This window comes from Myotis myotis, unplaced genomic scaffold (assembly GCF_014108235.1).
Source record: "Myotis myotis isolate mMyoMyo1 unplaced genomic scaffold, mMyoMyo1.p scaffold_m19_p_4, whole genome shotgun sequence".
Lineage (NCBI taxonomy): Eukaryota > Metazoa > Chordata > Mammalia > Chiroptera > Vespertilionidae > Myotis > Myotis myotis.
The window spans coordinates 32,879,466-32,895,997 of record NW_023416346.1 but is presented as its reverse complement, the minus strand read 5'-3'; the positions used below and the strand labels follow the sequence as shown (position 1 = coordinate 32,895,997).

General features: G+C 39.9%; 1 protein-coding gene across 8 annotated transcripts in view; it reads left to right on the top strand.

Moving 5' to 3' along the window:
- The first annotated feature begins 1,779 nt into the window (after positions 1-1,779).
- The window catches only part of OCRL (OCRL inositol polyphosphate-5-phosphatase), a 55,295-nt gene continuing 40,542 nt past the window's right edge, over positions 1,780-16,532 (top strand). For 5 of the 8 annotated variants that reach the window (XR_004966955.1, XM_036305137.1, XM_036305136.1 and 2 more), the window contains exons 1-6: positions 1,780-1,995; positions 2,263-2,342; positions 6,542-6,621; positions 9,286-9,324; positions 15,472-15,582; positions 15,982-16,071. Coding sequence is in view for 7 of the 8 variants with exons in the window: in XM_036305137.1 (XP_036161030.1) it covers positions 1,957-1,995; positions 2,263-2,342; positions 6,542-6,621; positions 9,286-9,324; positions 15,472-15,582; positions 15,982-16,071 (439 nt within the window). In the remaining variant the exon portion in view is untranslated. Of the gene's footprint in view, positions 1,996-2,262; positions 2,343-6,541; positions 6,622-9,285; positions 9,325-15,471; positions 15,583-15,901; positions 16,072-16,532 lie in introns of those variants that run through there. The other 3 variants (XM_036305138.1, XM_036305139.1, XM_036305140.1) reach the window with 3 other exon arrangements.

The following is a 16,532-nucleotide window of genomic DNA, read 5'->3' as shown; positions in this document are numbered from 1 at the left end:
TGGGACCCTTCATTCTGCAAGCCAATCTCTATCCACTAAGCCAAACCAGTTAGGGCTGATGTTGCTCTTATCGACATTTCTCTCTATCCCTCTCCTTTCCTCTCTCTCTAAACATCAATAAAAATACATATTTTAAAAAAATGCCTGCCCTCACGGAACTAACATTCTAGTAGGGGAAGGGACACAGTAAACAAAATTAATAAGTAAAATAGACTAATGGATAGTGATAAAGCCTCTGGAGAAAAATAAACAAGGAAGAGGGTATAGGATTGGAAAATGAGATTGTTGAAGTGCAATTTTAAATAAAGTTGTCTAGAAAGGCCTCATTGAGAAAATGCCATTTTAGAAAAGACCTGGAGGAAGTGCAAGTGCAGGCAAGGTAAACAGCAAATGCAAAGGCCCTAAGGCAAGAGTGTGCCTGTCAAGTCCTAGGAATAGCAAGGAGCAGTGTGTCTAAGCTGAGTGAATTGGGGAGAATGGTGGAAGAGGAAGTCAGAAAGGTGGTATCAGCTGGAAATGTAGAACCTCACAGGTTATCCTTTGCTATATATATATATATATATATATATTGTTCTCCTAGTCCATGCCTTGTCTTTTAACTGTTTATGTTGTCTTGGCGTGCATACATTTTGAAGTGTAATATAGTTAAGTGTTCTAATCAATTCCCTTATTGTTTATCCTTTTAGTATATTAAGTAATTATTCTCATTCCCTATTCTAAGGTCAGAAAGATGGTCTCCTATTTTCTTCTTAAAGTTTTAAAGATCTCCTTTTCACATTTACATCTTTAATCTACCTAGAATTGCTTTTTCCCCTCTGTGGTGTGAGGTAGGGATATAATTTTATAATTTTCCATGTGGATGATCTATAGTCCTAGCACCATTTAGTAGATAATCCATTTCCCCCCACTCATTTCAAATGTCACATGCTGCATATCAACTTCCATATATGTGTGATCTGTATCGGGGCTCTGTATTCTGTTCCACTGGTCTATTTACTTCTATAACCACTATAAAAATCAGTTTAAAATAAGACATATAGTCCATTGTAGATTCTTGAGCAAATGAATAACAGCTGAAGCATTCCACTGGGAGTAATATTCTTATGACTCAACAGAGTAAAATGGCCAAAGGAGAGATCTATCACAATGGCTTACAATAAAGTGATGGTGGTGCAAAGAGAGAGAAAACATAATTCCAAAGGAAATATTAACAAGGTTTGTTGACTGATTGGATACAGAGAAATGAGGAGAGGTGAAGAGAGCATATGGCTTTGATGTTTCAAGCCTGGGTGGCTGTGTGAAATTATGATGAGTTGGTTTTGTTATTCAGTGTTGTGGTAACAATGGGGTATATTAGGTAAGGGGTCAGGGCCAGGGATATACACTTGGTTGTTGCCTGCATAGAGGTGACCTGGAAAGGGTTCAAAGATCTGAGCTTTGGGGATTTTTCTGATATAGTGGGTGGAAGGAATAAGAGGATGAGGAGGAAGGAACATCTGAGAGATAGGATACCCAGGACCGTGCATTGTAATGGTAATAAGGACATTTTGAATGGATGATGTGGGTCCTGTTGGCCCAACTCCTATGAGTTCCCTCACAAATATGACTATGTTTTATTTCTGTGGCAATCTTCAAAGTCGCCAGAACAATTCTGGTGTCAAGGGCAGCATTTAAAACGTATTCCATACTGGACGTGTCGGAGACGCCCAGTCCGTCGGGTCTCTCGCTGCAGTTCCGCAGGTTGGCCGCAGGGGGCGGACTCCGTGGCGGCCTGGGAAACTGGCGGGGACGCGAGGCGACGCTCTCTCTCGGTCCGGCTCTCGGCTCCCGGCTCCGTCTCGGCTCGCGGCGTGGAGCTTCCCCTAGTCTACACGCAACGGAGGCGCGCGTGTAGGAGAACGCGAGCGGCAGTGTCGTCCGCAGTCCGCAGCCCGGCCGAGTCCGGAGGCCGCCCGGATGGAGGCGCCGCTTCCAGTCGGAGCCCAGCCCCTTGCAGTATCCGCCTGAGGGAAGGAGGAGGGGAGGCCGCGCCGGGCGAGGGTGGGGGTCGGAGGGACTGAGGAACGCGGCTGGGGCGGGAGCGGGAGCCGTTAGGCCCCGAGGCAGAGCCTCGCCGGGGGGAGGGGGGAGGGGGCCGGCGCAGGAGGCCGAGCCTCCGGTTTGGGGGTGGGCGGGCCGAGGGGCGGCAGCCTCCCTCCGTCCCGCAACGGGCTACCCCTCGCTGGCCGCGTTTTAGTGCAAACCCTTGACTAAAGCCCACATACTGTGGAGGGTGTGGAGATTAAGGGTCCTGTCCAGGAGCCCTGCACCCTGACCCTAGCCCAGAGGAACGGGCAGTATGAGTAAGTAACAGCTGATTCCCACAGGGTAGCCTGCCATTCCCTCCCAGCCCCAAACCGAGGAGCCAACCACCTTCCCCCTGATGCCGCGTGGGCAACAGGTTCAGGGCCAGGTGTGAACTGCGAGTGTTCTAACCGCGGGGCCTTGTCGCCAACTCTTAAGCCGCAGGATGGCTCCTGGAAGTGCGGCTCAGTGGAAGGACTCAATGGGCAGGGAAGCAGGAAGCCTGGGTTCTTAGTTCCCGCCCCTGCAACTGACCTGAGTTGTGTAACCTCGGGCAAGTCAATAAAGGTGTCGAGGCCTTAATGCTGTCATAAGTTAAATAAAAACATTAATTGCTTACCTTATAGCCTTTGGAGTTGGAACTGAAAGAATAATAAATGTGAGAGTGGTTTACAAAAGGTAAAAGTGCTGTAGAATCACTTCATTGTTAATCTTGACAGAAGTGCTTTTTCTTAACCCCATTCAACTGGTTCCTCCAGTCTCCCCACCCGCTTAGTCCACTGGCTAGAACGCATATTCATTAATTCAGTAATGGTTTAATGTAGCCCAGTAAGTGCCCCATTTATTGACTTGACTGTTAGAAAAAGTAATGAAATGTGCAGAAATAGAAATGACATTTGGCATTTTATCTGTTGCCTTCTACTCTGCCATGCATGTAGGAGCTCGGTAAATACTGTTGACTGATGGATCAAATGATTATTTTGATAAGCTATCACTATAGCTGTTGGTTTCACTCCATCGCCACTAATGCCTCATCTTACAAGTATCTATGGTGACCATTACATTTCATAGGTCCCTATCTATCCCTGTGAGCTCAAGCCACTTCTCTTGGTTATTCACAGGTTTCTTGACATTAGAGTTTAAAAATTGCTGATCACTTAAACCCTGCCATTGCCCAACATTGGATTCTGCCTACAAAACAATTTTTCTCAGTCCCTGCTTTTAGGTTGTCCAGACTCAGTCTGTATCTAATTATACAGAAGACATTCCCGCTGGCTTATCCTGCCCTTTTTCTGAGACTCTTAGTGCCACCCTATCTGGACATCAACTGGTTCTATGAAGTAGCTCTTCCCGAGGGCCTTCTTGGTCAGATCTGTTGATGTAGGAAGCTTGTATTCTTTTCCCCGGTTTCATCAAACCCTGCAAGACCAATTTAATAAAAATTAGTTTAACATAAATGTGAATTGAAAAGTAGACCACCACTGCCACTTCTCAGAATTACATTGTGTGACGCTAGAAAAGGGTGGAGAAATGTGACCCTTGGACAAATCAGTAATTTTTTTGTGCCTTGGTTTTCTCACGGACAAAAAAAAAATTATGAGGATTACATAAAATAGCTGCATTGTTGAGATCATCACAGCCCAGGACTCAGCTAAAAGGGAGTGAGCAGCTGGCCTTGAGATAAATGTCTCACTATCTGAACTTGTACTAGAACTTTTAAACTTGCAATGATAGCTGTCCTGACTGTGTCTTTCCCACATAAAATCAAATTCTTGTGTTCCATATCTGCATAGGTTATGGGGGTACAGCAACAGCTAACATTTAATGGCTTGATTTGTGCCAGGCCCTCTTTTAAGCACTTTTCATCACCCACCTTTTATACAGAGAGAAATTGAGGCGCCGAGAAATTAAGTCACTTGTTCACAGTTAGGATGTAACATAGCCGAGATTTACACCCATATAACATATCTCAGAATTACATTGTCTGAAGTTTATTTAGAGATCATTTATTAGAGACACCCATTACTATCATACCATCTATAATCCTCAAATTCTTATCTCTTGGGGTCCTTCTCTGAATTGGGTGTCCAGAACTTTTTTACTTTAGGCCTTTTTGTCCTAGAACTTGAAGCCTACCTTAATATTTAGTTCTGTAGTTGCTGCTATTGACTGTGGAGAAATTTACATGCGAGACTAACATTACAGTTAAAAATAAGATTTTTGGAAATGAAATCAAGCACTAACATTTATTTTTTTCAAGGAAAATAGATTATGATACAAGCTGTTGTTTCATCTTGAACCTTCCTTGAACAAATCATAGTATTTCCTAGGGATAATGCTGAATCCACATTTACAATTTGTCATTCTTTACTGCTTGATAACTACCAAATTCTGATTTCCATTGTTTTGTCATGTTCCTTTCTGTTCTAAAAGGAATGGTTAAGTAGCATTTTTGTGATTATTCTTAGCCCTACTTTCTTGCCACAATTCATTTAGTGACTAACATGTAGATATTCATTAAATGCTTGTGGAATTGAATTAAATTCTCAGATTATCTTTGTTTTCTGATGGGCTTTTGTGGGGGTTGCATTTCAGGTGTACAGTGTAAAGATTCAATATTTGTATATGTTGAGAGATGATCACCACATGTAGCTACAGTTTTGTAAAGTAAATTATGGGAATGTAGCATACAGCCCCATAACTGAATCTGTGTTCCTTTTTACCACCTTCACACATTTTGCCCACCTCCTACCCCCTACTTCTGAAGACCACCAATCTGTTCTCTGTATCTCTGAGTTTGTTTCTTGTTGTGTTTTGTTGAGATCATACAATATTTGCTTGCTCTGTCTGATTTATTTAACTTAGCATAATGCATTCAAGACCCATCCGTGTTGCCTGTTTTATGATCGTTTTTAGCTATACATTCCAGTTGAAGCTTTACTGCTAATGTTTAACACGGTTTCTAGTTTAGTTACTTTGAGATTATATTGGTATGTGTTCATTTTCCTCAAAGTAAGTTCTTCCTCCTTGACCCTTGCTTTCTCAGCCTTTATTTAGTTTCTGGTCTCCATCTGGGTTTATAGGACTCTCTGCTCAACTCATGAACTTTGCACGTTGAAAGGGTCCCACATTCCCTTAGTCACCTTAAAATACAAACCACTGCAAATTAAGGTCAGAGCAGGCAAGCAGTATTCTTTCCCTTAGTTTATTTCCCTTAGTTCTGTCTAAGCAACTTCTTTCTCCAGTTTATCTCCCCAAATGATAACAAAATAGAAATCAAATCCTTCAAAACAATGACATTTTTAATGTCAGATGTTGAACAGTTATATTTAGACATTCATCTCTGTTTATAGTTTAATCTAGTTTGTTTATTCAACGAATATTTATGTATTAGGCAGGAGACAGTGAATATGATAGGGTCTTTGCTTTCAAGGAGTTCACATGTTTGGGAAGTAAATATAACTATAATGGAGTATAAAAGTGCTGTATTACAGGACCACACAAAGGGGATGAAGTCTCAGGCTCTGCTTGGGGTATTGGGGGGGGGGAGTGTCACACAGAAGGTTAGATTTTGAGGTGGCTCTTGGGAAGAAGAGTGTTCCTGGTAAAGAGAACCACCTGAAGACTGATAGGATTGGGGGAAGCAGGAATGTGTTCAGCATGGCCATTTAACAGTAGGTTATACCTTGATTATGGGCCACAACGGATAAGTAGTGAATGAAAATTAATATTTCAGGTGTGCATAGGAATTTAGAAATCACACATTTTATACGGGGGGGAGGGGCAAGTTTTTTAGTCATGTTTACGTAGAACTACCAGCATGAAGTTGGAAACCAGAGGAAAAAAAACATAAGGGATATAAAGGCAGTCTGGTGATATCTGCTACCTTGTTGTCCACTGGAGTTATTTTGAGTGATCTAGCTGGCTGGGCACTTCCTCTTAGTCCTCCATGAACCTGTATACTTTGAAGAGATAGAACCATTTTTTGGTAAAAGCCATGGGGATATAATTATAGAGGTATTTTGTGAAATTTCTAAGACATTCATTCAACAAACTTGAGCAATTGCTATGTGCCAGACACTGTGCTAGGTGCTAGAAATACTATGGTAGAAAGCTACAGTCCCTGCCCTTAGGGAGTTCACACCTAGCTGCTATTAGTTCTTCCCTCTGGTATGCATACGCTGAAGGTATACGTGCTGTAATTCATGCTCTTAAGATTGTAACCTGTTCTTAGGACATAGGCTATTCTATGTTATTTATGGCGTAGGACAGTGTGGATATTGAGATATTGATCACCACTAAATCCTTTTAGTCCTGGAGCAATATCTAGCTGTCATGATGCTCAGATCTAGGGAACAAGATACAGCTAGCCTAATCAATACAGTCTAGATTTGTGTAACAACACAGCACTGTATTTTGTTGTTAAATGTTTGGATTTTTCAGTAGCTATTCGTTGATACATTCTTCTGTTTCCTAGGTTAATAATCCAGTTGCACGGGAAGGAACAGCATGTTCAAGATATCATTCCTATAAATAGCCACTTTAGATGTGTTCAAGGTACTAGCTTTAATTGCTTAGCTAGTTTTATAATGTTTTTCCATGGTCATTATTGCCTTGTTTAATACCATACATATTTAAATTTATCACTGTATGTAAAATGAAACATACTACTCTGCATGAATCTACCATTGAGAAGATGATAAATGCTTTGTCTGAGAGCTGAAGGGTTATATTGAATATATATACATATACATATTCACACGCTTCCCAGGCTGGGGGTTAAAAATGTAGTCTGTTCAACGGGCGGGGGGGAGGGCATGAGTGGGGGGGAGATGGGGGATAATGTGGGGATAAGGACACATGTAATAACTTAATAAAGAAATTTAAAAAAATAAAAAAATTAAAAAAATGTAGTCTGTTACCTATGTAGGTAGTCTTTTATGCTGACAGACTCATGTAGATTTAAGTGACATTCTTGGGTTTAACTGACAAACTGCTCATTGTAAAGTATCAAGGTTGCTGGGATTCACACACATTCAGCACTTTATCCCCTCACCATTTGAAATTAAAACATTTGGCAATTTACCTTGACATTGGTGAATCATAAGAAAATCAGCTCTGGGGAGGATATATTTGGCTTCCTGCCCTCAAATTTAGGGACAGAGAACAGAACATGTGTTGTTTCATCTGCCACAATGAGCAGCAAAAAATTGGGAGGTTTGTGTAGGAGGTGTTGCTTGTGTCATCTCACATTGCTCTGGAAAGGAAACTGATTACTAGAGAACAAACTCGTTATGTTTCCACTGGGTCCCTTGGCTTCATCTGACAGAAGCGTTCTGTTTAAGCTGTAGCTCCTTGGAAAACTTGAATTCTACCTTGCATGGATTCTTTCTTAAACTTTCTTGAACTTTTTTTTTTGCCCCCAAAATATTTAATAAAATTTTTGAAAGAATAGAAATGTATAAAGCAAAGCAAATTCTCATCCTTCAGAGATAAACACCTAACATTTTCACCTTTTTCTACACATGTGACTTTTAGAGTTGGTGGAACTCAAACTATATGTAGTTTTTTGTTCGTTCTGTATGCCATCATGTTATGAGTGCTTTCCGGTGCCATTGATAGCTGTATACTATTCCATTTTATGAATGGCCCATATGTAATTATTTCCCTGTGTTTGACATTTGGGTTATTTTCTGCTAGTATAAATAGTAATAGGATAAGTATCCCTGTACATAAATCTTTCTGCACATCTTTTATTTCCTTAGGATTTGTTCTTGCAAGTAGAAATACTAAGTGGATAGGACTTTTTAAGGAAGCATGTATTAAGAATGAAAAATACCTGCAATGAATGGTATCCACATTGTAGAGAAGATTGAAGTCATAACCATTCAGCTTGCCCTGTGTAAGAGAGACATTGAACAAGGCACCTGCATACCACACAAGTTGCTATAGTCACTTCACTTTTCATGGTGTAGCACCCTTTGTTGCATACCCAGACCTTTAAGGAGAAAAGCCAAAGATGGCTTTAGATTAGTATACTATTAACTCTATACCTTTTTGTACTACTTCTAGAGTCTCTTTTACCCTCTTAGTATTGTTTTTAATAAGAAATACAGCAGTGTTAGATTGAAATCTAGGAAAATATGTGTGCACACACACAGTAGTTCCCCATAACAAAAGGAAGTTACTCCGAGTTTTCATATTTTCTGTTTCCTGACCTGTGCCCTGTTTTGAAAAGTCTATAAATACTGGGTTTTAAAGAATTAGTTACTGAAGAACAAGGACAAACATATAAACAGCTATGTCCTGTGACCCTTGCTTCATCATGCTAGTAAGAGTATTAAGTATTTCCTAATATTAGACAGTTTAGTTCCTTACCAGTTGCTTCTGTTGTGCCTGAATAATGGAGCCAAATATACAATCCTGGCTTGTGAAGGAACTAGAAAAGGCCGAGACTACTCCATTTGGCCACAGTCAATCCAGGCTAATCCCACGGAGTCAGTACCCAGAGTGCAGTAACCAGGAAGATCTGGCAGGTGCCGTAGGCCAAATCCAGGGAAGTCAGAGAGGAAGAGATGGGTTGGGTCGAGACAATAAAGGTAAATAAGGAATTCCAGGAGAGCCATGGAGAGAAAAGAGAACTCTGAACATGGAGACTATACTTTGCCTCAATTTATACTTCCGTTTTGAGCGTGGGAGGCCTTGGACTGATGGGTACTAGTTGTAGCCTGAGATAAAGAACTTTGGGTATTCTTTGTTCCTCAGTGGGGCAGGGGCGGAGGTAACGGGATCACTGGGAAATTTTCAGAGACTAGATCTGAGTGTAAAAAGTAATTAACCTCTGGGCTTTTGGGGTCACTTCCTTGGCTTTTTATAAAAAATATCTAAATTTTGCTGATTATATGAAATTTGTATGTTATAGTTGGGGGGATTTAAACTCATCTTCACTTGAATTAACATGTTCCCTTGATTTGCTTTGAGGCGTTCCATTTGGTTAGTTGTTCATTTTTCTTTTAATTGACTTGCTCATAATCTTTAGCATCAGTACTATTAAAATCCTTTTTTTTAATGCTAAACAAAAAAGCAAAGGGTTTTTAAGAAATATGTGTTCTAGGACCTAGAAGTGGTGATTGAGAGAAGCAGTTTTTTAGTTAGGCATATACTTCTTTTGGTTGTAATGACTGGTTTCTCTTCCCTGATCCTATTCTTTTTTCCCCTCAGAAGCAGAAGAAAATCTTTTGATTGATATAGCTTCAAACAGTGAGTATCTTTCTGAATGGAACTAATTTTCATTCAACAAACAACTACTTGAATACCCACTATATTTAAGACACCTTTTTGCCACATTTTTTATCTTACCATCTTATCCTATATTCTCCATTTACTTCAGGCAGTCATACAAATTAGAATTTCTTAGGTAAGCATAATATAAAGCAGGTGGCTGGCAAGAATCTCTTAAAAAGTTGAAAATATGATCATGTTTCTAATGCTCAACTTCTTTGAGCTACCAGTATTGTTGCTATCAGTTAAATCTTTGCTATGGAATTGATAATTGTAGTAAGGGCCAGAAAATGTTTAAAGCACAGAAGGTTTATGAGTTTGTTTTTTATCCTCACCAAAGGATATGTTTATTGATTTTTAGAGAGAGAGGGAGGGAGAAACATCTATGTGAGAGAAAAATATCGATCGATTGCCTCTCATACATTCCCCTACTGAGGATTGAACCCACAACCTAAGTATGTGCTGTGGCTGGGAACTGAACCCACCACCTTTTTTAAAAACATATTTTTATTGATTTTTTGAAAGGGAAAGAGATAGAGAGATAGAAACATGGAAGGGCGAAACATCAATCGGCTGCCTCCTGCACACCCCCTACTGGGGATCGAGCAGGCAACCCCGGGCACGTGCCCTGACCAGGAATCAAATGGTGACCTCCTGGTTCATGGGCTGACACTCAACCACTGAGCCATACCAGTCAGGCAAACCCACCACCTTTTGGTGTATAGGACAGTGCTCCAAACTGGCCAGGGCATTGATTGTTTTTTAACTGCTGTTATGCTTTAAACTTTTTTTTATCCATTTATTATTTTTATATGTTAAATCATAATGTTCACCTTTACTTGTTATATTCTTTTGGGAGGCTATAAACAGGGGTGGGCAAACTTTTTGACTCGAGGGCCACAATGGGTTCTTAAACTGGACCGGAGGGCCGGAACAAAAGCATGGATGGAGTGTTTGTGTGAACTAATATAAATTCAAAGTAAACATCATCACATAAAAGGGTACGGTCTTTCTTTTTTTTAGTTTTATTCATTTCAAACCAGCCCACGGGCCGTAGTTTGCCCACGGCTGCTATAGAGTCTCTCTTACCAGGCATACCTTTTTTTTTCTTAAAATAATTTTGGGCTTTTATTTTAGCCCCATCCCCTCAAGGCATCCCTTTATTAAAGAGAACATCATCTTCTCACTGTTTTCATTCTTTCATTTGTATCTGTTTGAAGCAAATCATTGACTTTCTGTGCAAGCTGTTCTTTGCTTATCTAATTGTACTGTTTTATGGGGAGGAGAAAATGGGCACTGTTTGATTGTTGTTGAAAAGAGTATGTGACCACAGGAATCTGAATCAAACCTGTTGCCTTATCTCTTGGTTGAGTCCTTGGATGAGTGGGACTGAACTCTTATCTTGGAGTTGTGGATTGTATACACTTTTGTCACTTTTGTTTAGACACATAGTCCCTGTCCTTGGCACCATTAATTTGCATTTAACAGTTTGGGTGAGCTTTTCTGGTTTAGGTTTTATTATTATTTTCTTTGGAAGTCTTAAAGGCTAATTTCTAAAGGTTAAATAAACTCAGCTCCTGACTTCTACTGCAGGTATCCAAGAGAGCGAATAACTTACAATCTATATTTTCTTTTGCTTAGAAAGAAGGCAAAAAGAACTCTAAAAAAGTTTGAGTAAAGGTAGTTCAGCAGTGGCTGACATTGCTGCTGAAAGAAGAGACTGAAATATTCTGTTCTTAGTGTGGAAATAGGTATTTCATCCAAAGCTGAAAAATTAAACTGAAGTGTGCCTTTTCTCTTATAAACACCTAGTTTGTGGCATTAGTTTTGTTGGCCTCTCCTACATAGAAATTAGCCACGTGTTACTCTCTCCAGAGTTCAGGTAACCATTTGAATAAAATTCTTGTTATTTTTGCCCATTTAGTAATATGCACTGAAACCAAATTTTATCTTGATCCTTGGACTTCATACCTAAACTTTTTTTTAAATATTTTATTGATTTTTTACAGAAAGAAAGGGAGAGGGATAGAGAGTTAGAAACATTGATGAGAGCGAAGCACCGATCAGCTGCCTCCTGCACACCCCCCACTGGGGATGTGCCCGCAACCAAGGCACATGCCCTTGACCGGAATCGAACGCAGGACCTTCCAGTCCCCAGGCTGACGCTCTATCCACTGAGCCAAACCGGCCAGGGCATACATAAACTTTAAGGCACACAGCATGTTGCAGGAGGTGGATCCTGGATTTGTTAGTATAAATATACATATATGTCTCCAAAGCTCAGGCCTGGGTTTCTAGTACATAGATAGTATTTGAAACCAGAGAAATAATGTGATTGCATATAGAGCTGTGCTATCAGATACTGTATAGTAGCCACTAGATACATGTGCCTATTTAATTAAAAATAAAATTAGAAATTCAGTACCTCGGTTGCACTAGTCACATTTCAAGTGCTCATTAGCCACATGTGATCATTGGTTACCATATTGAACAGTGCAGTTATAGAACATGCCCATCATCACAGTTAAGTCCAATGACAGTGCTGTTATAGAGTGAGAAAAAGGTTTAGGATTGAACTCTAAGGAACTCTACTTTTTAAAGGTTAGACAGAAAAGGAGATGCCTCAAAAGGCTCTGAAAATTAGTGACAAGAGGGAGGGAGGGAAGTTGGGGGGAAGGAGGGAGAGAAACTAGATAAATATGGTGTCATGCCTTTGGAAGAGATCATTTCAAGGAATGGTCAACTGTTGATATCTGTTAATAGGTCAAATGAGATAACTGAAGTGTACCCATTGGATTTAGCAATATGGAGGTTATTGGTGACTTTAACAAGTCAACTTCATAGAGGTGGTTGGAGCCAAAGTCATATTGGAGTGAATTTAAGAGAAAAATGGGAGATGAGCAAGTTGCGAATTTGGTTTTTTGAAGGAGCTTGACTGTGGAGGGGAATATAGATACGGACTAGAGTTGAAGCAAATAGGGGGTCCAGGAAGGTTTTTTTTGCTTTTAAAACGAGGGATTTAAAATGTGGTTTAATTTAATGATGATGGGAAGTAGCCTATGAAAGGGACCGGTTAAAAATATTCGGGGGAGGTGTCTAGGAATGAGTGTAAGATTCCTGTGAGAATCAGAGGGGTTGTAATTCAAAGAAAAGATGGCCTTTGATAGGGGCTGTAATTAAAAGAAAATGTGGCCTTTTCTTTATATCTGGAGGGAAAGGAAAAAATGAGGACAGATACAGGGAAGTTTCCATGTGATGGCTTTCATTTTCTCTGAAGTGTGAAGTAAAGCATTCAGCTTGGAATAAGAGTGCTTGAGAAGAGGGGGATGCAAAGATTGAGGATAAATGAAAAGATGTGAAATAGTTGTTCTAATAGTAGTAGGACACTAGTTGACTATGAAAACTTAGATTGCTCCCTGTCATAGAGTGCCCAGTTGAGGTTAGCAATCAATTTATAATGTGTGTGTGTGTTACACTCTCTAGTTGCTCAGGTGTAAGTAAAGAGAAAGCAATTAGTTGGATTTCTGAGGATTGGATGTTTGCCAGCTAAGTGCTGTGGAAGAACAGAATGGAAAGGAAGTTCTGAGCTTTTGGAACAGAGCGTAATGATGGCATCTGTTTGGTATAAAGGGAAGTGAAAGCAGAAGGGAGTGAGTGAGTGGATGCTGAGAAAGAGGAGGGATCAATGGGCTGGAGAGGTTGTCATGTGAGCAAGTAAGGTAAAAGGAATAACAGGTCAGAGTGGGATATTTGAATTAGAGATTTATGAAGTGGTGGTGTTTCCATGATGAAAAGGTCCAGCATATAACTGAGGGAGTCCCAGTAAGGACTAAGGGAGTAGATGACTGAGGTGGAGGGGCAAGGTCATTGGATAAGGAAGCTGAAGGTATTGACTCGGTTTTCTGTGCTAGTTTTGAAGGAACCAAAATTTAAGGCAGGAGTTTGAGTGGAGAGGAAGTATTATGAGTCATATATTGAACCCTGGATTCAGAAGTTTCTGGGAAGATAGTAAATGATCTCATGGAGGAAGGGGGGTAAGAAGCTGGTATACACAATGGGTGAGTCTCAAAGGAGACAGGATTTAGGGAGAAGAGGGAATGGCCTGGAAATAGTGTTAGGACAAATAAGGACACGAATCTTAAATTACATATGGTGTGGGAGACTACAAACAGCCTCCATTTCAGAGGAGTACAGGGGGACCAGCCAGTTTGCAGGTGACTCTGATTTTTAATCTGGATGCACATAGAATCACTCAGGGAGTAATTTAAAAACTACCAGTGCTTGGGCTTCACCCCCATGGATTCTGTTTTATTGGCCTGAGGTGGGGCCTAAGAGTCAGTATTTTCTAAAAGTGCCTCTGGTAATTCTAATGCAGCTATAGTTGGAAACCGCTGAAAGTTGCAGGGAATGTTCAGAAAAGTTGAGGATCTAGGTGTGTTTATTGATCACAAAGAATCCAGAGTCTTTCAGAAGGGAGCCAAATAGAAGGTAGGGTCATGGGGTAATTTGTTCTCTTTCCCATGCAGCATGGGGAGAGAGCATCTAGTGTTATTTTGTAAGCAGTTTCTGGAATCTTCTTTCCATTAAATGGGTTAATTTATTTTTAGATGTGCTAAAATATCTTTCAAGGATTGTGAGAGAGAAGACTGTGTGTTCTTGTTCTAAGTTTCTATCAGATTGAAACTTCTCTTTTTTATTATTTTTTTATTTTTTGCTGTTTTTAATATAAATTATCTGAGAAAGAAAGGACTACTTGTGCCCTGAAGGAGCATTTTCCTGTATCTCACAGCTGCTCTTCATTGGCAGTCTATTCATGCCCCCTCTTTTTATCTCCTTCTTACAGTGGCACCGTCATTGATTTTCTTATTTCTGATCCCTTGTGTGCCTTCTTTTTTATTTATTTCTCTATTTTATCTCTTTTCTGATCACTAAATCTATGGCAATAGAAATTTAAGGAAATACAAAGGGAAAAAAAGAGTCAAAGGTTCAGCAGTGGATTTCTACCATGAGAAACTAGGATTTTCATTTCATTTTCTCATCTCTTTGTTATTTACAAGTATGAAAGAGTCCAGTTAAAGTCATTTATTAAATGCCTTCTATCTGCGAAGTCATGTCATTGTCACCGGTAAAGTGACCAACTATCTCTGTTTTCCTGGGACATTCCTGGTTTTAGCTTTGCAAGTTCTGAGTCCTGAGAATCCCCTCCATTGTAGACAACCCTGGGAGACCATCAAAAGTATGTGCTTGCAGGCTGCCTCTTGCTGTCAAGGAACTTATAGTTTCCAGGGGCATGAGAAAGCAATAGATGTAAATAAATCAGTTAAAATAAAAATATAAACAACTATATAGTTTTCCTAGATCACCATATCCAGATGATTGATATAGACGATAACTATAGGGCATCAGAAAAAAGGGAGATTGAATGTTGTAAAGTCCTAGATAACTTTGCTTATAATTATACTGTTTTCCAATTGGTTGTACTTGAACCAGACCACTCCTGAACATAGGTCATTATATTGCTTTTATAAGTTTATCCAAGACATACGTTTCCTACTAGTAATGAAGTATAGATGCTTCTTTTCAGAATAATTTAAACCAATCCCATATTCTTTTCATTTTAATTAGATTGTAAATTTGATTGCCTAGGTACATCTGTACCTAGGAATAATCATCCTATTTCTTTTACTTTCTTCACACTTCAGATACTCTTACTATGCGATCTGGATTTGAAATGGTAGGAATTTCCAGCTAGGAGATGGGAGGAGGGTGGTTGCAGAATTAATCTTTTGCTAGAATTTAGAAGTCTCTGCATTGACATCTGAGAAATATATCAGAACATAGGAAACTATTATTTTAGTATATATTATATCACTATATTGGGCTGCTCATTGACACAGTTCACCACCCCCTTAGATTTCCCTCTCTGCACCACCCTCCAACCCTGCATTACCCTCCACCACCACTATCACACTGAATCTTTTGATCTGGTGGACATGCTTCCTACATTAGAGGTCTGAAATATTTGTGATCTGGACTTTCTCCTAATAATCTTTTAAGTTGAGAATATGATTCCAAGAAAGAAGTGTATTCCATAGCTATATGTGTATGGATTTCAATTCCTTTTAGGTGGCTGCAGAATTCGGGTTCAGGGGGACTGGACCAGAGATCGCCGCTTTGAAATCCCTAATGAGGAACGCCTTTTGAAGTTCCTGTCAGAGGTCCTTGCTGCCCAAGAAGGTAACTCAAGACTCCTCAGTTTTCTTTCTACTATTTGAATAGGAGTGAAGTTCTGACATGCTGATACAGAAGCAAGTGGCCATGAACAAAGTACCTCACCTCCTGAGTCTTGATAGCTGATTTTTTTAAAAAATTCAAGAATAAACCCAGGGATGGGTTAGGGAACAAGTCTATTCAGCTTTAAGGACACTGAGCCAGTTTCTAGAATCTCCATTACAGCTTACTACATGACAGTTTACTACAGAGTGTAATCTGCCTTCTGTCCCCAAATGATTCCCAAGCTGCCCTCATTTTCTTAGTGTCTTCCTTTACATTCAAGAATGCTGCTGGCCCTGCATTTGAGGAGTGCACCCAATGACGGGGCTCCCCAGTTTCTGACCATGACCCTTATCTCTCCAGCACATTCACAACTTCTTGTTCCAGAACAAAAGGACTCATCCAGCTGGTACCAGAAATTAGACACTAAGCATCAACCTTCTGGTTTTTCAGGTACTGAAAAGATTCTTTTTTTCTGGTTGCTTTGATCATTGCAGAGTCAATAGATTTTATCTAGATAGATAATATAATGTGGATTAATATCAGTGTCAGGCATCTCCTATGGCAGTGATGGCGAACCTATGACACGCGTGTCAGAGGTGACACGCGAACTCATTTTTTTGGTTGATTTTTCTTTGTTAAATGGCATTTAAATATATAAAATAAATATCAAAAATATAAATCTTTGTTTTACTATGGTTGCAAATATCAAAAAATTTCTATATGTGACATGGCACCAGAGTTAAGTTAGGTTTTTCAAAATGCTGACACGCCGAGCTCAAAAGGTTCACCATCACTGTCCTATGGAGTGGTTTTATGGAGTCCATGCCCACTGATCAAGGTGCACTCCTGATCCTTTCCGTGGCATGTTAGCTCTTCAGGAGCCAGCTTAGCAGTGTGGTTTAAAAAAAAAT